Genomic DNA, 25,574 nt, shown 5'->3' with positions numbered 1-25,574 from the left:
TCTTCTTTCATTGTCTTAGTACAGAGAAGAACCTACTGATGCTATTTCTTTTTTATTCTTTTTTTTCTCTGTAGTTAATTCAGAATGTGTGTTGTAGGACCAGAATGTGAAGAAGGCCATGTAAGAAAGTGAAGGCTGCTGCTGATTAGATTCAAGACTAATGTTCCTGAACTGTGAGAACAGAAGATTAGGTCTTACTACCTGAAGCCATTCCAAGAGAGCCACTGACAACCCTGAGACACCAGGAGCTATACTTCTCGTTCTTCTATGTTTGGATGTTAACATTTCCTCTTTTTGAGACATTTCTCTTTTTTTTTTCACTTGATAACATGTGATGTTTCTGATTTAATGACCTTAATTCTGAACTTTGAGAGGAGTTGGAAACATTTAGTTTCTTATATTCCAAATCTTAGTTTAAAATGCTTCCAGAACTGGAGTGTAATTCTTCATGTATTTATATGTATATCTTAAATAAACCTTGTTCTGTTCTTATTGTATATTTTCCTTCACTTACTGGTTAAGGAGATACTCTATCACATATTATATGAAATGCCAAGTGCACATGACCATGGTAAAGCACTGTGGAGTTGAACCACAAGAAAACAATAAGTGAGGCTTCATTTGCTGCTTTCATGAGAGGCCTTCCTATTCCAAAGGTACAGTTCCTCCTTGAAATATCCATTCATGTTGAGATCCCCACTTGTATCATTACTCTGAAATAGGGGCTTTTTCATTCAACACAGTGAAAATTTTTGAACACTTAGAAAGTTAACTTGTTGATGGATTTTGCTTTAAGCTCCAGTGAAAGTTGCCGGAAGTCTCAACAATTTAAAATTCTGCAAATTTTTAGGCCTTCCTTTATTTCAGAATGGATGTTAGACATGAGTGTGCTTAAGTACTGAGCAAAAACATGTTTTTGATGTTACTGAGAAAAGAATGCATTGCTTTAAGTTTTTGGATTCTATTGTTCTTGTATCCTGGATCATATCCACATACACACAGCATGAAATAAGGCAAGTTCTTTAGAAAGTGGTTTTTGATAGATAATAGATTATGTCTTCTCCATATATATATGCCCACTTGTCTTAACAGTGTTTCATTATGTTCATATACATTTGGTAAACTGTGATTTGACAAGTGATTTAAATAAAATATTTGCTTACACTTAGGTTTGTTGGTCTTATTAGAATGTAGGAAACCTGGTACTAACTTTGTAAAGCATTTGGGTCATATTAATCAAACCAGGTAGGCTTGAACTGCTAAGCTCTGAATATATCAAGGGGCATTCACATCACCACTTTAAAAGATGGCTGTCTTACGGAAGTCTGGACTGCATATTTAAAACCCTTGTTTAGTGACAGTTCTTTCCTTTTGGGGATCTTTACCATTGGCAAAGACTAGCCATATACCGAGCTGTCATTATTGGTGCAATTCTACCATCTGGTGGTGATTTCTTGAAAGTTATTCAGTTTTCTGGGGCACGGTAACATCTTCACTTAAAATTTGCCTAAAGCAAATAGGTTATTCTGGGAAGAAATTTTAAGAAGCCTCTCATAAATAAAAAGTACCTGGGCTAATACGTAAGGAACTTGGGAAAATGTCAGAATACTTCCAATTATGATCTTTCATGCAAATAGCATGCAAACTTCAAACATTGGAGGCCTTTGTTTTTTATATCTGTGTAGTGTTTTCACTTAACAAGTTACTGTCTATCATGAAAATTAAATACTTAAAACAGTTGGAGAACTAAGACCTGCAGATCCATTTGGCCAAAAAGTCTGCTCTCCCCATGTAATTTACTGCTAAAGTTTGTTATTTTGTTGTGAACAATTCAAGAAAAATTAGCCACAAAATTTTGCTTTTCACCCTAAGGTATTTCATACTAAATAATGAATAATGGCCTTTAACATATTCAGGGAGATACAATTTTATAAGAGGCTGTATGGAGTAGTGGTGGGTTGGCCTGGAGTTAAGGAAGATCTGGGGTTTCAGTCCTGTCTTCTATAGTGCTTCTGTGATTCTGGGTAAATCACTGTAACCTCCAAGTGCTTTAGCCAGTCCTTTAAGATAAATTGCAGAGAAGGGGCTTACCCAAATTGGTAGAGGGAGTTTCCTCACTTAGGAATGTCTTGTACCAATGAAACAAAAAAATTTCCATTTGCTTGCTCTTAGCAGAAAAAGACAACGTATTAGAACTAGTATTGTGTCAGAGTCCTAAATATTGGATATATTGTTTTCTTCCTTTCTAAAATAGAAGTAGAAACTCTTTGCTCAAACAAGTATGGAATTGCCTAACTCATGCAAAATCAGTAAAATAGTTTCCTTTTTTAAATAAACACCTTCATACCATGTTTTTTCCCTGATTGCCTCAACTTTGGAAAACTGCAGTCATCAAAGTCCATTCTCCAGATGTTATATTACTTGCTTTTTTTTTTTGTACCAACACCTGAATGTGTCATGGGACATTTAAAAAAAATAAATATTGTATACCTATATCCGCTAAACCATATTGTTAAAACTGCAGCAGGTAAAAATGAACATCACTAGCATGAGCTGGAATTTTGATAGAATTTTTAAAGTTGCTGTTAATGTATAAAATAAATCCTGTTTAGACCTCAAGGCTAGCTTTAGCTAATGTAAATTGTTGGTAGGAATTGGGGAGCAAGTGCCTAACTTTGCTTTTATATATACGTATATATCAACATGAAAGCTTGTACATTAGAAAATGCAGCTATTATAAACTTGACATTTCTTGTCACTGAGGACTATGAACTAGCACCGTAAGATTATTTTATTAATGATACAAATTAGATGTCTCTGTAACAAATTAGATGTACTTTGTTCCAATATTTTGCCTTGATCTCTGGAACTACACTATTCAGTTGAAGGCTGTTAACTTTAACTTGGGTTTAAGCTTTAAGCTTTGCAGATTTTTCTATTCCAAGGCATTGGGTTACAAGATATTTGGTTAGTTTTGGTTTTTAGGGTAGATTTTCATTTATCTAAATAAAATACAATCAAATAGTATCTAATGGGTTTTCTTTCTGTATTCATAATTCAGTTTTGAGTGCTGTTCCCTTCATATAGTAATTGCTAATGGCATATAGTTAAGAGTTTTCCTCTTTTTCTCCCACTCAGACTTTGTGATATTTTCCTCCAAGTAATATATTGGGTCCATCGGGGCTTAAGACCAGATAAAATAACTAATAGATTGGTGATTCTTAAGTTATAGATGAACATTTGAGATGTAGGAGAAATTTTACTGGTCATTATTCCCAAAGCATAACCCCAGAGGTGATGAAACCTGGGCCCAGAAATTGTGATTTGCCCAGTGTGTCATAACTAGTAATTTTTAGTACTTAACATAGACCAAATCCACAACATTTTACTGTAAATGCTGAATTTATATGTTGAAAGTCCTACACCTGAGGGTTAAGTAATGGAAAGAACTTTTAAATGTGATAACTTTTGTGTTCCCCTCATTTCTAGGCACAGCTAGAACCATGGGATTGGATCATAGGTTGGTAGAATTTACAAGGGATTTGGGAGATAGATAATCTAGAGCTAGGATTACAGATTTATAACTGGAAGGTACCTTAAACATCACATCATCTAATGCGTAAATGAGACCCAGGAAGATTGGGATTTACCAATGCTTAGAACTTGAGAGTTCATGTACTATAAAACCCTCATTTTGCAGATTGTTTGTCCAAGGTCACATGAGGACAACCCAGGTCTGGTTCCCAAATCAGTGGTCTAACATTGCACTATTGTTAAAATACCACTTCCTACTTTATAGCACTTTCTTTTCCTAAGAGCCATCTGGATTAGGCTAGTAGCTCTTAACCCCATTTTTAAAAGGAAACCTGTGGAACACGATTTAGGACACACCCAAAAATCATGCAGGAAAGGTATTGGCTAAGGATACATCTTCGATCCTAGCTCAGTGCTTTGGGGTGGTTGAAAAGTAAAATAACAAAGGCCCTCAAGTGAAGGGAAAGAAAACCTCAACCTCATTTTAGTTTTCTATAACTAGGTTCCTCTAGATATCTTGAAAAACCATTAAGCACGGAGGCTGATTTGCATAAAACATTGATGCTTTAAAGGGTCAGCCAATACTTAGTGCTTCAAGCATATTCAAGGTGTATATTTCTCTAGAGCTTGCTAATTTAGAAATGAAAAATGTTACTAGCTTCTGTAATTTCTTCTTAAAAACGTCACTGACTGTTGGTTCACTGTAGATGATGTTACAGTATTGAATTACCTCAGATTTTTTGTCTCCAAATACAAAAACGAACAGGGTCTCATCAGGAATCAGACTCTTTAAAAATGCTGGAAACAGAGAGGTCATCTACTCTAGATGAAGTATGTTGCCAAAGAGGAGGTATTTCTGATGGTTAATTGCATGCCAGCTTCGTCACCCCATGAGACAGAAGCACACACACAGGTGCACCTCATTTTTTTTTTTTTTAATAAGCAATCAGGGTTAAGTAACTTGCTCCAGGTTACACAGCCAGTTATTTCTGGGTGTGGTGCTGAGTGTCTGAGCCCGGGATTCGATCTCCAGGTCGTCCCAACACTGGAGCCGGTACTCTTACTCGCTGAGCCACCTGGCCGCCCCGGGTGCACCTCATTTTATCAGTCCACAGTCGCAAGTTGGATATAATTTTTTTCTTTCTAAATGAGTCCTGTTGACTTCATTTGAGAGATGCTTTATCTTAATTTTCAGTTGCTCTTAACTGGCCTAAAACTTGTAACATTTGAGTTAACTTCCCCCCAGACTGAGGTGAGTTAAATGACATGGATGGGGGGGAAGATTAGTGATCTGTAAAGCAATATTCCTGCCTGTAAGTACTAGGCAAATCTTCTATAGAGGATATCTTCACTGATTCCTCTTCTAAAGGGATTTTTTTTGGGGGGGGGGGAGCAGTTTAATTATCCCCTAAATTAAGCTTTTTTATTTTTGAATTCAGGCTTCAATATTTGTCTAAAAACTGATTATGTTTTTTGTACTTTTTAAAACACTTTCAGTAAAACTAGTTAACTGAGTTAGGTAGGGCAGGCATTTTGGTAGGAAGGGATCTTACTTAGATCATCTTCCAGTCTAACCACATTTTATAGATGTGATGAAATTGAGGCTGAAGAAGTGACAACCATTTTCAAATAAAAATAGTATATGTGACTTATCTGTCTTGATTCATGCATAGGTGAAACATTATCAGGTAGTTGTGCCCAATTAATAACCAATGCATGAATATAGGGGAAAAACCATTCGTTAAAAAATTTAAAAGACAGCAATTTCAATGCTTTACTGCAAAAAAAAAAAAATCCAAATTTCCCAACTTCTTCCTTCCCTATTATCTGTAGTAGAGCATAATTGCCCAAATAGAACAACACAAACTGAGATTTATTCTTCCCTTCACTCATCACATCCCCAATTTCTAAAACCAGGTATCTGGAATTGTACAGTGATTTAACCCAAACATTGGTGGTAACCAGCTGCTAAAATAGTCAAACTCTGCCTTTACATGCATCTCAGTCTAAACCTTAGTTTTTTATGACCACTCAACTTTCGATTCTTCTCAATAGGGCAGACCTATTCGATTCTAATCAAATTTCATTTAATCTGCATGGAAGGGGTCATGCCAAATGACAGGGAACAATAAGGAATAACACTATTTCCCCCCACTGAATGAATGTTATCTGCTACATCACAGAGGCATTAGAGTTGGGAATCTGTGAAACCGGTCATAAAAATTACAGTTCAAGTAAGTGTACTTACTCCCTGATACACCCTCAATTTGCACAGCAGTTTGACAATTTACAGATTCAGAAAGGCTTTACCACAACATTTATCTTATCTGGTCCTCACAACAACCCTGTGAGGTAGGCAGAGCAGTTATTATCTCTATTTTTTTATATGAAGAAACTGAAGCTTCAAGCTCTGATGTTCTCATGGTCAGTTTTTTCTCCTATCAAGTGCCTTTAAAGAACTAACTATACATAACATTCCATTTAATTAAATCTTTATTCAATGAAATGATGTATAAAAACTTACAAATCTGAGAACTCAACTATACATGAAGGATGATGGGATATTCAGTTTTAAACATATACACAGAGCAGAGCTATTAGATGTTATTCCTCTCCCCCTCCCCACTTCATTTTTGGTTCCTACTTTGTCCCCTGAGCCATTCCTATTACTGGCCAAAGGAAATGATGGATGTTATTTACTATTTTCAAGCCAATGAGAATTTCAGGCACAAATTAAAAAACCAAAAAACCAAAAAAACCCCACAACTTGATAATGAACATCAAAGCCAAATGCTTATCCCAAAAAGCAGGTGCAGTCATTCACCCATCTTTCTGTATTCCGTTTTGATGTTCAAATCTGATATTGACAAGATCTTGACTATGGAGTAATTGCACTGGAGTTATCACATTCTATTTAAATTTTCTTCAGAAAAGGTGAGTATTCCAGAATACAAAATCTTTTTTTCCCCTTTGCATTTCTAGTGCTATAAAGGAATGTAACTTAATGGTACAAATGAATTCAGGATGGGTAGCCACTGGAACAGCACTGGGACAAGATGTGAAAACATGACATTTTCTCTACTTCCATGTCATCTGCTGTTCAGAAAGATAATGAAATTCTGGGATAGTACTTTTAATCTGATTTTTAAAAACATATAACTAATTTATTTTTAAAAAAGTACTCTTAGATTTTATCTCAAATCAAGTTTTTTTGGCTCAACTTGGAAAGAGTTAGATACAATTAGATAAGGCATGTGCATTTATTTACCTGTTTATATCAAACATACATACAAGTCTCTCTCAGAAACACACATACTCACGAACTTTCCACATTTTATCCAATATTTTAAAAAAGAAAAGATTGCCATCACATTATTATTTTCTCTTTCAATTTTGTTGTTGTTGAAGGAGATGCTGTAAATAATGATTTTCTTGAATGGACATAATCTCAATGATGCAACCTGAAATAAGACACCTTGAGGAAAATTAAGTACTATAAAAAATGTCTTGGGTCTGAAGTTTTCCCTTAGATTTTAAATAGTACACAGCTATCTTGGTATGTTTGCAACTGTTATTTTCAAAAAGGAAGCCTTACTACTCAGAGAAAGTCATAATTGTACAATTTTAGCTTACCAAATTGAATTTTTATGTACCCTTCATTAGATCCAAGTATTCTTTTAAAATAATCTAATATTTCTCAAAATCTATTTCTTGAATTTGTAAGCACTACTAACCATTATCTGTCCAATATTTCTTTGTATTAAAAACGACGTATTCCAGGTTCTAATGCACAAAGCCTTTTTTCAGAGGGAGCGAGGGTTGAGAAAGTGAACGTGAGGGAAAAGGAGAAAGGGGAGAGGAATTGTTTCTATCATGCCTCGGTGAACTTTATTTGTAGTTTTGGTTTGGGAAGGGAAAGTATAGTCTTAGTAAAAAATGAAAAATGTGAAATAGCACATTCAGTCTAATAATACTGTTTCTTGCTCTTTTTTGATGGAAGCTAACACTGAGTGATCAGGTTCTGTAACTTCTGAGTCCCCACTGCCCAGGAGGATAGACCTCCCTTCATCAAGGGCAAAAACATCAGAGTTTTGATTTTGGCATGAATGCTTAACCACCTCATTAGGTGTTGAAAAAGTTTTATCACACAGATTGCATTTGTAGGGCTTGTTGGCATGCACTAACATGTTGTCCATCTGACTACCTTCCTCAAAAGTACAGAGTTCCAGAGTTTGTTTGTCCACCATTGTGTAGGTGTCTATGCTCTGGTTCAGGCACACATGTCTGGCGGCCTGATTGGCTCTGCAGAAGCTTTTGTCACAAGTGCTGCATTTGAAAGGCTTGCCAGTGTGTATGTACATGTGCTCCCTCCAGTGACTTTTCTGAATAAATTTACGCCCACATATCGTGCACTCATATTTCCGTCTTTTCACTTCCCTCTCTTGGTCTGCCTGCTCCAAGTTGTCAATGTCTGCAATGTCTGATGGTGGTGGAGTTTCTGACTGCTGTTGCCCATCAATGATTGGAGAATCAGAAATATGCTGAAGCTCACTGTCACTTATCATACCTGCTTCTGGTACTTCCATGGCATCTTTTCCTAGTTCAACTGCATTACTACAGAGAGAAAGGGAAACACTACTTTCTCCAGGTTGATTTGATGTAAATGGTACCCCTGTGTGAATCTGAAGGTGCTCACGTAAACTGTTACGAAGAGTAAACCGACGCCCACACAGGTGGCAGGCATAGTATTTTGGAAAGCTTCCATTCCTTTTCATGATGCTTGGCTTGACATGGGCTATTGTAAGAGTTGCAGGTTGCTCATCTGAAGAAGATGCTTCCATGTTTGTTTCTTCCCCTGGCGGAGGGGGAGGGACAGGTGTGGAAACAAGTTCTGGAGACAGTGAAGACTGTAGTGGGTCAGAGGGGGTCATATTTGTCCGACTGACTTGTGTCAGATTTGAATTTAACTGAGAAAGTTGTGATCCCTCAGATATCTGTTCTTGGCTCATTCTGGAAGTCTGCGGTCTTGGTTCCCGCCCAAGTTTGTCAGTTGCTGAGGTAATCTTGTTGGCTTGCCTTACTTGATGATCTGCAATTTGGATCCCATATAATGAAGAAGCTAATGGAAAAACTTGGTCCGGATGTGAAAAGGCTCCTTGGCTGGCAAGGCTGGCCTCCTGAATTAGAGGGTAGGCATGAAGAAACTTTATTCCCTGTTCTAGTCGAACTGGGTCAATAAGCTGAGGTGCCATCTTCCCAGTATACATCAAATGCAAAAGATAGCTGAAAATATCAGGCTGTATGTCAGTTGGTTTCAAACGGACACACTCACTGAAAGAGAAAAGTAAAAAAAAAAATTTCATTGGACAAAAGGTGAGATAAATACAGAGTGGCCCAGAAGTCTTAGTGTAGCTTTAAACTATTAAAGCTTAAGTTCAATTAGCTTAAGCTTTAATAGTTTAAAGCTGCACTAAGACTTCTGGGCCACCCTGTGTAAGGGGTTATTTTTATAATCCTATATATTTTAATATTTTCATGCTTTTCAAAGCGCGCGCACTCACACACACGCGCGCACATATTATAATTCTGTGCCTCACAATATTGTGAAAAATATAGACTAGGAATTCCTATTCTCATTTGAGAGGCACTGAATTAAAGATGAAAATAATATAGTGGAAAGAATATTGAATTCTTAGTCAGGAAATATGAGCTCTGCTCCCAATTTTGTCACCAACTAAATCATGTAACTCTAAGTTACCATCTCTCTGGCGTCTACATTTCTATGACTTTAGATAAGAAAGCTGAGGCCCAGCAAGGTTAAATTACTTGCCCAAAGTTGTACCACCCAAGTAGGGAGCAGCAGCCAGGCCCATGACAGCTATCTTCCAGGATATGTTCAAGAGGATTAGATTTGTTCTGCTTGACGCCAGAGGACAGAACAAGGACCAAAAGTAGACATTGCTAGGAGGTGGATTTAAGATATTTGAGATAAGGAAAACACCTCCAAATGATGAATGCTACCAAGAATAAAGTGGGAAGCCTGATGGGGTGGTGGACAAGCTAGATGACCACTTGTTGGTCATCTGCAGGATCATAGATTTAGAGGTGGAAAGATGCTGGAGCTAAGTAGTTCCTACTCAAATATATGTGGGATTAGTTTGCCTCCATCATTCCTTTTAACTTGGATTCTGATCTTTTTTCTAATGATTGGTCTCAATGCTGCTATGTATCAGAAATATACCAAGGAGATAGCAGAAACTGAGTGGGTCTTAAGAACCCACAGCTTTACTAGCTTTAGTTTTCATAACAATTTAAAAAGAAAATATAGGTGTTTTAAATAGACAAAGTTATTACACATGCCTTTAGTTGTAGATTTGCAAATCTTAAAGCATTATATAAATATTACCTTTTGTTATTAATATGTACTCTATAATTACAAAGTGTTCTATAATAAACACAGATTATAAAGTACATGTAATCTCTACTTTTAAGAATTTTGTTTGTTGAGCGCCCTTAGAGGTCATCTACTTCAACGTTATATATTACAAATTAGAAAAATGACATTTGAAGTGGTTAAGTAATTTGCCCAGTATCACTTGGTCAGTTAATTGAAACTAGAGACCATGATTCCCAACTCACAATTCAATATTCTTTCCACTATATTATTCTTCATAAATATTTCTGCTAGAGTAATCCATTCATTTATAGACATTTAAAAACATTATCAGTGTTCAGAGATACTCGTATGCATGTTTATATTTTAAATTTAATATCATTTGAACAGAAGATAAAAATGTTGAGTTAAACTAGATATAAGTCTGTGATATAGGAGAATTTATTGAAATTGTCTTAAAATGAAATATGAAGAAAGATATATGAAAGTAAAAATAGTTAATCTGACAATAACAGTAGTAATATTTAAACATTTTTCTGCTTTTTTTTCTTTAAGAGAATATAGAATAGTATAGCTGTAATGTCATGAAATCTTTCTGCTACTATTTTCTCACCTTAAAAATGGGGATAATCTACAGGTGTCCCTCCTTTTATGTGACCTGTGTGACTTTTATGTGATTCACACATATTAGAGCAGGAAAGGGCTTTAGAAGTTCCTGAATATACCTTCCTATGGGTCACAAAGTTAGAAAGTATGTGAAGTGGATTTGAACCAGGTCTTCCTGACACTAGGGTTAGCTCTTTATCTACTATATCATGCTGCCCTATATGTTCCTAAAAAGATGTATGTAATAAGACTATTTTAAATGCACTAGAAGAGCCTACTGCTTCAAAGAACTCTGCCATGGTATCTCATGTTATGAAGGCTATTTTTTATAATTAAATTATCAACCTCAAATTTAAATCATTTGTAAATAGAGATTTTATGTTCTTCTCAAAGCTGGGAAACAGAATTAAGAAACAAAGTCTGTGCCTGATCTCCCAACTGTAATATATCTTCATCCTCCAATCCTTTCACTCCAAATGTGCCAAGTTCCCTTAACTACCTAATGCACCACAGGCCAGATTCTGGTGACTTCCAACTGTATTTTAGATATTCTGGGAGAGTCAAAAAGTCCAAAGGTAGACTCATCTGTAGTTTGTTTATATATGTTGTAGTTCTAATTTTAGCTTACCATCTCATATGAATCCTTTAGCTAGAATGAAAACCAAAACAATCTGAAGTTACTGACAGAGATGAAAACTCTTTTGTGTAAATTTTCAAAGTAATTTTTGGTTTTACCTCAGTTCCTTCCTTGACCATTAAAAATAAAGAATGATTTTAAAGAGAGTTAAAAGTATAACTGCTAAATACTGGATTTTATCAAAGGGATGTGCTTAATACACATAGTTCCCTTTCCTTGTTGCCCTGTTGACAACCCCAAATAAAGGTAGTACTCAGTGGGCAAGTTAGCCTTAACTTTTACACAAGACCAGAGACATCTAGTGGTAAAATTAAGACATAAGTCTACCAGGTAAATTGGAAACAAGTGCTACTTTCAATCTCAGTATTTTTCATAAATGATCAGCTACATTTAGTGGATTATTTCCATTTAACTGGGTGAACTAGGTTTTTTTTTGGCAGGGAGGGGATTGTTTGTTTTTAAAGCAGCCATTGGCCTTATATTTTGGTCACTCTTGGTTATCACTGATTTCTAATGCAATTGTGGAGAGGTGGGAAAGGCATTAGCTACAATTTTAGATGTGTTCAAATTATGTTTTCTGGTTAATTGTGATATATTAACGCCCATGGCTCTACTGAAATAAGCATTTTGAATATTGGCATAATGTTTAGTAAGTATTTATGTAGTGTTCTATAGTTTAAATGCTTTACCAGCAATCAGTCTTCAGGTATTCCTTAGACTTGTCTCTAATTGGAATCCACTCTTATAGTGTTTATTAAAAATTTAAAATAAAAACCCATGTTGTTCATAATGACATCTTAATTTAGTGCATTAATTATTATTAAATAAATATATTCCAGAGTATTTATAAAATCAATAAAACATACAGATAACAGAATAAACGTTTTTAATGTTTCAGGTTAAAATAAGCCATTCTCAGTGCTATTAATTCTATCATTCACTAATTCATGAAATGCCAACTATATGCAAGGTACTATTTTTGGAGATGTGGGTGCTGAAAAGATATGGTGTTTAAGGTGGGCTTCGTGGGCCATGTAGGATTTTGTCATGAGATTTGTGTGTGTAATATAGACTTTATGGGTAATGGTAACAGCCAGAACAAAACCAGAGATGAGAAAATAAAAGACTGTTCAGAGATCAGGGAGTAATGAATAACATGTATGTATGTAGTAAAGTAGGCTGGGGTCAAATCACGGAGGGCCTTGAATGCTAGGTTAAGGAGTATCAATTTCATTCAGTAGGCAATTGGAAGCACTGTAGGTTTTTGAGAAAAGACTGATCTGATTAAATCATTGTTTTAGGAAGATTAATTTGGTAGGGCTATGTAGGATGGTTTGGAAAAGAACATACTAGAGCAAAGAAGATACAACAGGAAGTCATTACAGAAGTTCATCTATGACATAATAAGAATCTAAGATATGATGGTACTATTAGGAATAGAAAGGATAGGATAAATGTCTTTCCGGTCATTTTGACAGTATTTGACATGAGATGGTAGAATGCTAGGGAGAAGAAACTGTCAGAGACAACACAGAAGATCTGAGCCTGACTAACTAGGAGATTGATAAAATTAACAAAAATATATAAGTCAAAAAGAGAAACTAAAGTTTAAGAGATTAAAATACTGTGTTTAGTTTTAGACATACTAAACCTTGGTCAGTATTTGCTGGATATATTGAAGAATTATTTTTAGGTATGTGGGTGGGACTAAGGTATCTGACATGCAGTGATTTGGTGATAGTGGGGTAAATAAAAAGAAATGTGTGGTAATTGGAGCTATAGGACAGAGGTTTTAAAGAGAGAACAGGCCTGGAAAGAGAATTTGAGAGTCATCAGCATGATAACTTTAATTATCAGACATAATTAAAGCCACAGAGTAAGTAAAATCAATAAGGAATAAAATGTAGAGAATAGTGAAGGTTGAATGCAGAACTCTAAGGAATGCTTATATTTTGTACTAGGAATAAAGGAAAAAAAGCCAGCAAAGGAGACAGAGGGGGAACAATTGGAAGGGCAGAACCATGATAGTACAAAGCACAAAAGGAAAGAGCAGAGGAAGTTTCTAGAAGCAGTTTCATTAACAATGTCAACTCTTTTCAGGAGTGAAAAAAAAAAGCCTCTGCCAAACCTGACAAGGAGGCTAATTCATGACTTTATAGATAGGAGAGGCCTTGTCATCATCTAGGCTGGCTTGGGGAACTGAAATGATTTGCCCAGGCTCACCGACCCTGGCTGGAGGCAAAGGACCAATTGGATTCAGGTGTTCTAACTCAGTTATCAGGCACTCCTTCTATTACACCATTGTGGTCACAACATTCCAAGAAGCCTTCAGCAAAGTGGTGAGAACAGAAAGTAGATTGAAAGAGAAGGGTGAGGAGTAAAGAAATGAAGGCAGAAGAGAAGACAACTCTGTACAGGCATGACAATGAAAGGAAAGAGAAGACACTGGCACAAGAAGATAGAAATGTCAAGGAAAACTCCTTTTAGGACAGGTGAGACCTAAATATCATTTATTATTAGGAGCCAGTAGAATGGGATTAAAGAAAAGGGAAGAGAACAAAGAAGTGGTAACTGCTTAAGCAAGGTCCCAGAAGAAACCGTGTAAGTTAAGAAATAATATTTCTCTATCCTAAAAGCTCTTCCAAACTTCTCTCACCTCTCCCTGAACCCCTCCCCAAATTGGTTGAGGACAAAAGGGCTTTCTTAAGGAAGTAGATTAAAGGTAGAAACTAAAGTTGAAACATTTGATAACTCTGGTTAAGATCCTTATCAATCCTGAAGGATTGTGATACTGACCATTGGAAGGATACTCTTGAGGGAAGTGGTCAAGTAAGAAATTGAGTATTGATTACTGCTCTGGAATGTTAACTAAAAACTGTATTTTAACATTATTTTCTTTTCCATGTTTAAGATTCCTATACATTACCTCAAAAATTGGGGAGAGAAATTATCTAATGGTCTAGGTAAACTACGCCACTTTGAACATTTCTCCCTCTAAGCTAGAACTGCCTGGATATAGAATAATGTTAAGTTGAATTAAATTGTTTTTAGTAGGCTTGTGCCTAAAATGCAGAATTTGGTAAATTAACATATTTCTTTGACACAAGAAATAGTAAAAGCCCAGTTGAGATAAAATAGCATGAAACTGTACTAGAATCTGTCAACAGTTTTAAGAATTGATATACAAAAAGGGTTTTTATGTATATAAAAATTACTCCAGAAGTGCTCTGAAAACTAAGGATGGGAGCAGAGAAAGCATAGAATAGAAGCTACCCAGGACTGGAAAATGGCACAACGGTCATTGAAGATGGTCCAGATGTCAAAGCAAGGTAAAGTAACTGTTTCATTGAAATGGCTGACTATAAGATCCAGGTTGAATTAGAGACTCAAGGGAACTTAAGAACTAGAACAAAAGAGAGTAGTAGATGTTAAAGAAGGTTATAGTCATATTTATTATCATCCATTTCATTTACCTGGTCTGATGGACAAACAACATCTTAAAGTAATTGGAGAATGAAGCAAGGACTGATTTGTGTGCCTTGAAGTAAACATCACCAATAGCAACCGTGCAGTCACACAGGAAACCAAACTCCCGCTGAGCGTTTAACTGTTGCAGCAGAATAAGTCCATGGTTGGCCAAATCCATTTTTTAAATCTGCAAAGCAAATGATTTTCCTTAAGAGAGGTGATTTCCAAATTAGCATGTACCTTCAGAATTATGAATCATTTTGCATTTACAACAGTAACAATATTTTGAATACATACTTTTCATTTTATTTATTTTATATACAAATACTGTAACGTCCTACCATTGGGATAACTGACTTTAGGGTATGTGTGTCTGTATCACACACGTGCATTTAAATTAATTTTTTCACCTATGCTGCTGGGACACAAAAGTGTTTAGTAAATGTCCATGGCAAAGCAAGGTTTCTCCCCCAAATTCTAGCTCTTGTTTGTTCCCTATAGGTGAACTACTACTACTAGAAACATTTTCCCTCAAAACTTACTCCCATGAATTCCTACCTTCCTTAAATCAGAAACCAAGGGCACATGAACTCCTAATTTTAATCTACTGGTAGTAGATAAGCTGCCATTTTTGCTGGCTTTATTTTCTTCTCTTTTTTTCTCCTTTTATTATTATAGTCAAGTGAACTCTTTTTCTAAACCTACTATATACATTTTGTTCTTTAATCAATGAGCATGAATCTCCTACTCGAATATTTCTGTTCCAAGTATACCTTGGCAAATTTAAAAATTCACAAATGTGACTTATAATGTGTTGGGAGAGAAAATTTTAAGTGACTGAAAATCAGTCATAGGGTAAGAAGGAAGTACAGTAGCTGGTGTTTTCTACTGAATTTTCTCAGGGGCTACATCTATCAACATCAGAAATAAATGGCAGTGAAGGTAAAAAGGCAGAGAGGCCAGGGAAACAAACAAGCATAGGGCAGGGAGAAGCAAACGGGAAATGGGGGATATGTTATTTTTGCTAGGAAGTATATGCCCTTGATCACAATTTAGAGAACACTGCTTCAATCTTTGCTTTAGGTAAAACCTGTACTAAATGTACAACATTATCAATTACCCTGACACTTATTACCTACATGTCTAGCCAATGTTAGTTCCCACTATATTATCACAACCTGGTTGATTTGCACTGAAGGTATCAGAAAGTAATAAAATATGTTTCAACTTGGTGGTGGTACAATCTAAGTACAGTATATGAGAAAGTTTTTAGGTTCTGGCTTTCAACAGATACGTATCTCTAGGTGTAACCTCATAAAGTGCATGGTTTGGGGTCTCATCTTTTCCTTTATCTCAAAGCAGATTAAATTAAACATTTATAGTAGAAAAATGAGACCACAAGAATACAGTAAAGGATATAGTTATTAGCTGCTTTCCTTTAAAAGAGCCAAACAAGTATTTTAGGTTTTAACCTTGGGAAAATCTCCTAAGAGGGCAGGAAATGAAATGGGGAGAAAATATAAACAGATGGGAATATGGGAAGACAACAGAAGTAAAAAAGTCAAGTGAGAGAAGGACATGAAACCAAAAAGGAAACAGGACTCAATTCTCATGGAAAATGGGAACGAATAATTGACATCTTATTTTTAACAAGGAAAAATCTCAGTCATTATATGACTTTCTCAATATAAAGAAAAAAAATCTCATGTAGGCAGAATGGTTGTTATGGCACAACTGAATGGCAGCATCTGTCATTCCAATGTTCAGGAACTTGGCTTTACCTAGAGTTGTAAGAAAGCAGCATATTGCAATAGCAAGCTGATACATCCTTATTAAAGTATGTGTGTATGTGCCCTGTCTTCTAGAGGTACTGCTTCTTTTCCTTTCTGTGACTTCCCTTGATATTCATTGTAATGAGATTTCTTTTGCATTTTTTATTTTTAAAAGAGAAACATAGGTCCTGGTGACTATCATGGCTTACCCCGATATCTGCACTGACAGCTAAGGAATGAACCTAAGGGATGAACTTACTTTACTGAATACATGCAAGTGATGGTAGATCACTGAAGACAATGGAATTCAGAAAAAAATTGTTGATAAATAATAGCCGAGTAGATGACTGATACTGGAAACACACTACCTTCTTCTTGATAAAGACATAATGGATCACAGGTGCTAAATGTTTCAAAGTCAGGATGATGACTTATTAAAACTTAGACAGTTTTAATAGTTAGATTCCCCCCCCATGATATAAGAGGGTTCTATGAAGAGGAATTAGCATTTTGTAAATGGCAAAATATTTGATAATTCTTTATCATAAATATTTGATGAATTTTTAAAAATTACCAAACTGGGATTCAGGATACCTGGATTCTATCACTGGCCTGCTTATTTTATTTTGTTATATAATTATACTTAATTATTATAGTCTTGCATGAATCTCCTCTATAAAATTAAAAAAGGACATTTCAAAAGCATTTAAAACATTTGCTGTGCACTCATCATGTGCAACGCATGGTAGTAGGCAATAGGGATGCAAAGATGAAAAAAAAAAACAAACATTTCATTACCATAAAGTTTACAATTCATCAGAGTAATGAAACATACAGAAAAAACTTGGAAAAGAATTAACTGTCTTTAAAAGGTCAGAATGACCTGACAGAATAAAGGAAGAGTATTATTAGTAACAAGAACTCATATTTATAGACAGTTTTACGGTTTTTAAAGTGATTTACACACATGCCCTGCCATTTCTAGCAGAAATTATTGAGGCCTACCTGGATGTAGTGGTCCTTGAAAAGGACCCTGAAATAGCAGGATGTCAATAAATTGGGAGATGGGGAAGAAGGAGATAGTTCTTCCAAACATAAGGAATGTAAAGGCAGGACAAAATTGAGGAAGAACATAATACAATTTGGCTATCCTTTAGAATGTGTGAAAGGGAGAACTATAGAGTAAACCTAGAAAGGTTATAAAACATTGAATGGCAAGTTAAGGAAACATTTATGCACAGGTTGATGGGTATAATGTCCAAGATCATACAGTTTTAAAATTCACCTTTACTAAGTCTAGTCTCAATATTCTGATCAGTGTAAGTTTCTGATTGGGGAGCAACCTGATCATATTTGGAAAATTAGTTTGTCAGTGAAGTAAAAACAGATTAGAGGTGAGAAACTGGAGACAGGGGAGATTAGTGGAGAAGTGACAAAGACCTGACTAGAATGGTAGCAGCAAGGGTAGGAATGAGGAGGAGGCGAGGGAGGGTGGGAATAAGATGGACGAGAAATTTCGGAGGTACAACTGATAGTACTTGTTAACTAACTGGAAGTGGGAGGTGATGAAAACTAGAGAAGTCAAGAATGAACAAGGTTTTCAGCTGAGTGGCTAGGATAATGATGTGTGCCATGAGCAGAAGTAGTAAAGTTAGAAGGAACAGGTTTTGAAGAAAGCAGGATGAGTTCAGCTTCAGATATGTTAAGTTTTAGGTATTACAAGTACAACTGGTAGTTGGAAATAAGAGACTAGAACTCAGCAACTGAGTTAACTGGGGTTGGAGATTTGGGTATAATCTGCATGGTACAATAATTGAAGCTATTGGAGAGTGCCAAAGGAGAGAGACCAAGAACTAGTCTTGGGAGAGGACCATAATTGGGGGCTCCGAGGACAAAGACGAAGTAGTTAAAGAGACTAAGAGGAGTGGTTTCAGGAGTAGAATTAGGAAAAAGCAGTATTAAGGAAGTAAAGGGAAGAAAAAGTCTCAATTAAGAAGAATGTGGTTTATAATGGTGTTAGATGTTGTAGAGAGGTCAAAGAGGATTAGTGAAGACTGATATGTTGCTACTATACAAAGTTTTTAGGAAGTAACTGTTAAGGTTGGAGGGAGTACAATTTCTATTGAAGAATACAGTCAAAGGTCATTCTACACTGACACTGGGAGTGAATGACGTTGTAAAAAAAAAAAAGTAAGGGATAGATTTGAACACCTATAAGGTTCCTTTTAGCTCTAACATTTTATGATGATCCTAAAGCACTTTGCTTTTTTTCCCCTAGGCTAATCTGGAAAGTCCTAATCACAGAATCTAAATTTTGCTAGGGACCCTAGTGGTTCAGCCTTGACCTGAACGAGAATTTGGTCGGTAACATATCCAAAAAGTGATCATTCAGCTTTTGCTTGAAGACCTGTGGTGATTTCTATGGTGGCAAAAAATTGGAAACAAAATAGGTGCTGATCAATTGCAGAATGAGCAATAAAAAAATAGAGGCATCATGGTACAGTGGAAAGAGAACTGTCTTCAGTTTGTAGACCTGAGTTCAAATCCTGCTTCTGTTGAGAATGACCTGTGTCACCTACAGCAAGTCACTTAATCTCTCTGGGCCTCAGTTTCTTCATTTATAAAATGAAGGGATCAGACAAGATGATCTCTAAGTTCACCTCTGCCTCTAAATGTAATGAAATACTATTATGCTATAAGAAACAACAAATAGGAGGAATTAAGAGAAATACAGGAAAATCTGTAGGAATCAATGCATACTGAAGTAAGCAAAATGAGGACAATACAGACCAGTGGTTTCCCAAAGTGGGGAGAAGGGAATAGCCCATGTTCAAGTAATTAGAGTGTAGGGAGATGGTTTATAACCCTTCTCCCTGAAAATCCCCAATCTTTACCACCTTCCACTATTATTGCCTAACAATCTGCCACTCTGTCCTCTCCCCTCAATGTACAAGATTTCACCTTTTGTACCAGATATTAGTCTCAGAGTAGGCACAATTTGAAATTCAGGCACTTAACATTAGTTGCACAAAAGCTGCTTGATAAGGTTCCCATTCCTCCCCTTCCCTCCCACCCTGCCTTCCTTCAAGCTGGTTCTTGGCTCTAGGCCAATGAATCAGAGTGTAACCCTTTTGTTTTCAGTCAATGTTCCATAGTCAGCAGGCGTGGATTGGGTTATGAACTGAACTAAAAAACTCTTCCTCAAATGTACCCCTCTTCCAAACTTCTCTATTTTTTTGAGGGTATAACACTATCCTTCCAGTCATCAAGGTTTGCAAACTTGATGTCATTCTTAATTCCTTGCTTTCATTCTCCTATACATCTTTGAAATGTTTTCTGCTTCTATTCCCTTCCCATACTTACAAGTCTTCTACCTTAGTTCAGGTCCTTAGTACTGTTTTTAGACCCACCTGTACTACTTTACTAGCCTCCTAATTGGTTTTCCTGCCTCAAGTCTCTTCCCTCTTTGATCTATGCCCTAAGTAGCTACCAAAGTGATTTTTGCCTAAAGCCTAGGTTTGACCATGTCACTTCCCTACTCAATAAATTCTAGTGACTCCCTATTACCATTAGGATCAAACGCCTTCAAAGCTCTTCACAACCTGGTTCCAATGTACTTTTCCAGACTTATAAAACATTACTCTCTTTTTTTGTAGTCTATAGTCCAGCCAAACTGGACTTCATGTTGTGTCTCACAAATAAGATTCTATCTCCCAAATACAAACATACGAATTCCAAATTGATGAAACAAGGCACAGAAAAAATAACATGTTTATTTGAAAAAAAATGAAAAGGTACAGAGTTCTGTATTCAAGAATTAGAAACAATGCTAATATCTTCCATGAAATGTATTTGGCAAATGCTAACAAATATCAAACAAAAAACCCTTCAAAAATTTTTACCCCCAACACATGACATTTTCTTCACACAGAGGTCTTTAAAGGTTATTTCCTGGCAAAATACTTTAAAGTTATATACAACTTAAAGACATTAAGCATTTTTCTTTTATAAAAGTGTCCCAAATATCCTGACTTTTTCTGAAATAATAAGTAGTGGTCAGGAGGATTACACGCATAGTTTATCTCTTCCACATTACAGTAGTTAGACAGATGGTGTCTCCCCAAATAAAACACAATCTGTACTTTCAAGATAAGGTGACCTTTTAAAATTTTTATTCATATTTTTATACCACCTTTATTTCCCAAAATTGCCTTCCACCCTCCACTACCTAGAGAGCTATCCTTTATAACAAAGAATTTAAAAAGACAGAAAAAGGGTACTTGAGCAAAATTAGCTAAAATGTCAAATCCAACAGTATATGCAGTGTTCTGTACTTACAGTGCCCCACCTCTCCAAAGAAGGAAGGGAGGTACATTCTGATATCTCTGGGTCTGAGCCTGGTCATTATAATTACAGAGCATTGCTTTTATTTTGCGGTCATTGCTCTTTCCACTTACACTGCTGTAATCATTGTGTAAACTGTTTTACTGGTTCTAGTTACTTCACTGTCGGATTCTAGGTTTTCCTATGTCTCCCTGTCTTATTCATAGTCTCTTCTTACTGTATAGTAATATTCTGTCACATTCACATACCATACAACCTGTCTAGGCACTCAACAAATCATGTTTATTTTCAGTTTTTTAATATCATTGGTATTTTGGTGACTATTTGACTTTCCCCCCTATCTTTGCCCTTCTTGATTTATATGCTAATGATGAGATCTCTGGATCAAAGGATACAGTCATTTTAGTTATTGTCTTACCATATATCCAAATTGCTTTCCACAATGGTTATACCAATTCCCAACTCTACCAGTGGTATGTTAGCCAGTGTTTTAATATTCATTATGGCCAGGAATATTTTTTCCAATTTGCTGAGTATAAGATGAAAACTTGTTTTGATTTTATTATTAGTGATTTGGAATACTCTTTCATATAGAAATTAATAGCTTGCAGTTCTTCTTTTGATAACTATTCATATTCTTTGACTACTTATCAACCAGGGAATAGCTTTTGGTCCTACATATTTGCATTCATTCCTTATATACCTTGGATTCCAGACAAAAGTAATGTTTTAACAATGAAAAAGTGATTTTATTTTGAAAGAAACATGGTATCAAGAGGACATTTTGAATTCAGATGTTTGAGAATGTTTTCATCATCATTTTACCAAAAATGATGTAAAGCAAGTCACCAGTAAAAACTCTCATCTGCACAATTAAAAAATTTGGAAACAGAATTTTAAAACATGTTTAAATCTTTCGAAGTACAGAGTTTTGGTGGGTTTGAATTAATTTGCTAAAAATAAAGAATATGAGATCTTTGCTTAATTTTGAGAACTGAACTCTGACATTACAGAAGATGGGAAATTACTAGCCAAATTACAATAAAAACCACTGCATGGTTGGGATTGAAAAATAGGCATAGTATGGTCAATGGCATGCTTCTTCCATTTGGAGTTGCATATCTTTGTAAGATATCTTTTTCATCTATGATAGCAACTACAACCAAATATAGAAACAAACTAAACTTTGAACCATGTACATGTATGTTATTTATTCTAAAAGATGTATGCTGGGAAAGCATGTCCAAATTTTTTAAAATGATAATTAAAAAAGTGTGAAGACCACTCATATAGCTAATGACTACAATAACAAAAATTAAAAGAACACTATAGTTTAGCTTATGATGGCACCAGTTTTTTGGGATGACACTAAGCTGATCTATTTACAGCTTATAGTCCCCTAAAATCACCAGATCCTTTTCAGCTGAATGCTTATCTAACCATACCTATACTGTACTTATGAAGTTGACTTGTCAAACACAAGTATAAAGTTAATTTTTTGTTATTAGATTTAACCCAAAATTCTATCCAGACATTCATCACATACATATATATGTGATAAGTTTGCCTTGTCACCATCCAAATTATTGATAAAAATATTAGACAGCACAGGATCAAATATAGATCCCTAGAATATTCTTCTGGTAATTGAATTCCACATTGATTTAATTCTACTTTGAGAGAAGAATTCCCTATTTGGAGCTGGCTATTCAGCCAGGTCTGGAGCCACCTAACTTCTTTTATGTGGGGCATATCTGTTTATCTTCTTCATAAGAATAGCATGAGAGTCTGTGGAATACTTTGCTAAGATGCAAGCTATAATTCCATCATTCCTCTGAGTAGGATTATCTATCTGTCTAATACCATCATCACAACATAATTTCACTGATGCAAATAAAAACCTACCTATAACTTATAGTCCTTAGAAAGTTGCTAGGGCTCACAGATGGAAAGTGATTTGCCCATGCTCACACTGCGAGTGTCGGAGAGAGGACTGGAACCTAGGTTAATATATGAAGTGATGAAAAGTAAATTAAGCAAAACAGTATAAACAATGACAATATAAAGGAAAAGATGCTGTGAAATTATAATGATCAATTCAGGGGAAAATATGGACATTCAATGAAATAGAGGACTTTCAAACATTCTTGATGAAAAGACCAGAGGTGAACAGAAAATCTGACTTTCAAATACAAGAATTAAGAGAAGCACGAAAAGGTAAACAGTTAAGAGAAATCATGAGGAACTTATTAAAAGTGAACTGTTTACATTCCTACATGGAAAGATGATATTTGTAAGTCATGAGACTTTTCTCAGTATTGGGACAGTTAAAGGGAATATGTATACACACATACATCTATATATATATGTATGGGCATGTATATATGTAGTATATGTATATGTGTGACTATATGTGCATATGTATATATATGTGTGTGTATGTATATATGGACAGAGGTCATTCAAGAATATGAAAGGATGATGTCTAAAAAATAAAATTAAGGGGTGATAGAGGAATATATTAGGAGAAGGAGAAAAGGAGAGACAGAATAGGGTAAATTAGTTCACATAAAAGAGGCAAGAAAAAGCAGTTACAATGGAGGGGAAGAGCAGGGAGGTGAAAGGGAATGGGTCAATCTTACTCTCACTGAATTTGGCTTAAGGAGGGAATAACATACACACTCAAATGGGGTATCTTACCCTACAAGAAAACAGAGAAAGGGGATAAGAGGTGGGGATGATAGAAGGGAGGGCAGATTGGGGGAAGGGATAGTCAGAAGCAAATGCTTTTGCAAAGGGACAGGGTCAAAGGAGAAAACAATAAATGGGGAGCGGGATAGGATGGAGTAAAATATAGTTAGTCTTTCACAATATGACTATTATGGAAATGTTTTGCATAACTACACATGTATAACATATAGTGAATTGCTTATCTTCTCAATGGGGGGGTTGAGGAGGGAAGAAGGGAGAAAATCTGTAACTCAAAGTTTTAAAAACAAATGTTTAAAAAAAACCCTGTTTTTACATGCAACTGGGAAATAAGATATACAGGCAATGGGTTATAGAAATCCATCTTGCCCTACAAGAAAGTAAGGGATAAGGGGGAAATAGAGGGGATAGAAGAGAGCGCAGACTGGGGGAGGAGGTAATCAGTATGCTTGCCATCTTGGGGTGGGGGTAGGGGAGAGACAGAGAGAAAATTTGGAACTCAAAATCTTGTGGAAATGAATGTTGAAAACTAAAAATAAATAAATAATGATAATTTTACAAAGAAATCATAATGATCAAGTCTGACCCCCAAGAAGAGACATCTAGAGACATGTGACATTCACATATGACATCCAGCATTTGTACAGGATTTTCAAGTTTTTAAAACACTATGTTGTCTTGGTTGATCCTCATTGAGAGGCAGGAGGGACTATTATTATGCTCCTTTTCAGAGGAGGAAACTGAGGCTAAGACTGGGTAAGCTATTTGCCCAGGGTCACACAAGTAAGAAAGGGAGGATTTGAACTTGGGTTTTCCTGACAAGTTCAATGCTTTATCCATTTTGCTACTTAGCCTCCTTTCTTTGCTAGACTAGGGGTGTTGAATAATACTGCATGTAATGTTAGACCTTTTAAAGAATTGGTAAGTTTTAACTTTGATAGAATGCACTCTTCTCAGCAATGTAAGGTTTTAAGACAACTTCAAAGGACTCATGAGGGAAAAAGATACCCACATCCAGAAAAAGAACAACAGAGTCTGAATGCAGATTGAAGCAAACTATTTGCTCTCTTTCTGTTTCTTGTTTTGTTTTGTTTCCCCTTTCCCACTGTTCATTCCATTGGTTATAATCCTTCTTTACAACTTGACTAATATTTAATGTGAAGGTATTTGTAGATCTTATATTTGATTGCATGCTGCCATGCTGGGGGGGAGGGGGGGAGGGGAGAGGGAGAAAATTTGAAACTCAAGGGATTGTGGAACTGAATGTTATAAACTAAAAGTAAATAAATTAATTTTTTTTTAAAAAAGAATTCATTAGTTTTGCTGATTTTCTTTTAAAAAATTCTTTAAGGGGTACATCTTTCTGGGAGAAGGTAGAAGAGAGATATTAGAAAAGGAAGATGATATAAAAACAAAAAGTATCAACAAAACTTTATTAGCAAATGTATTCTAAAGATAAATGCATGATTTTAAAGTTATCTCATGTTTTGCCTTACAACACATCTTACCACTCACTGTTCTACTTCCACTTACATGAATAACTGAGGACTGACTACATTGTTAAATTATTTTTACTTCTATTAGTGTAGCACATTTTATTCTAAATGTAATAGGCTCCATCCTTCAGTAAGTAAGTTACTCATTAGTCGTAGATGGCCTGAATGAAGTTACATTCTATCTGAATGTAAAAACAAGGCACCAAACTGCTTAGGAAATTTACCAGCCTCGTTTTGAAAGTTTTAAAACACTAGGAAATCCATCAGATTATATATTTGAAGGGTACTCTAAATTTAATAATTTAAAGCTCTAGTAAATTTAATTCTTTTTTTTTAAGCAACCGGGGTTAAGTAACTTGCTCAAGGTTACATGGCCAGTTATTTCTGGGTGTGGTGCTAAGCATCTGTGCCAGGATTTGATCCCCAGGTCATTCCGACACTGGAGCCGGTGCTCTTACTCGCTGAGCCACCTGGCCGCCCCAAATTTGATTCTTTTTTAAATTTCATAGATAAAAAAGGAATCTCATGGGAAATATGTAGGATCTAAGATTAATTGTTTCAAGTAGATGTGATAGTAATGGCATTTAAAGATTCCCCCTGTATTGGCTTGGTTT

General features: G+C 35.6%; 2 protein-coding genes across 11 annotated transcripts in view; one reads left to right on the top strand and one right to left on the bottom strand.

Moving 5' to 3' along the window:
• Positions 1-3,027, top strand: part of AKAP12 (A-kinase anchoring protein 12) — a 126,603-nt gene extending 123,576 nt beyond the window's left edge. For all 3 annotated transcript variants that reach the window (XM_069069673.1, XM_069069675.1, XM_069069674.1), the window contains one exon: positions 75-3,027. The gene's annotated coding sequence lies outside the window, so the exon portion shown is untranslated. The remainder of the gene's footprint in view (positions 1-74) is intronic.
• A 2,987-nt stretch (positions 3,028-6,014) lies between these two features.
• ZBTB2 (zinc finger and BTB domain containing 2) overlaps positions 6,015-25,574 on the bottom strand; it is a 27,965-nt gene continuing 8,405 nt past the window's right edge. For 5 of the 8 annotated variants that reach the window (XM_069069677.1, XM_069069678.1, XM_069069676.1 and 2 more), the window contains 2 exons: positions 14,645-14,826; positions 6,015-8,865 (listed from right to left, as the gene is read on the bottom strand). In XM_069069677.1, coding sequence (XP_068925778.1) covers positions 7,494-8,865; positions 14,645-14,817 — 1,545 coding nt within the window. In that variant the 5' untranslated portion in view covers positions 14,818-14,826 and the 3' untranslated portion in view covers positions 6,015-7,493. Of the gene's footprint in view, positions 8,866-14,644; positions 14,827-22,660; positions 22,756-25,574 lie in introns of all 8 variants that reach the window. The other 3 variants (XM_069069682.1, XM_069069680.1, XR_011164766.1) reach the window with 2 other exon arrangements.

This window comes from Petaurus breviceps, unplaced genomic scaffold, assembly GCF_028583685.1.
Source record: "Petaurus breviceps papuanus isolate PSGF00001 unplaced genomic scaffold, PetGlider_PUasm1.0 90784, whole genome shotgun sequence".
NCBI lineage: Eukaryota > Metazoa > Chordata > Mammalia > Diprotodontia > Petauridae > Petaurus > Petaurus breviceps.
The sequence above is the reverse complement of the archived record's forward strand: the minus strand, read 5'-3'. Positions and strand labels throughout refer to the sequence as shown.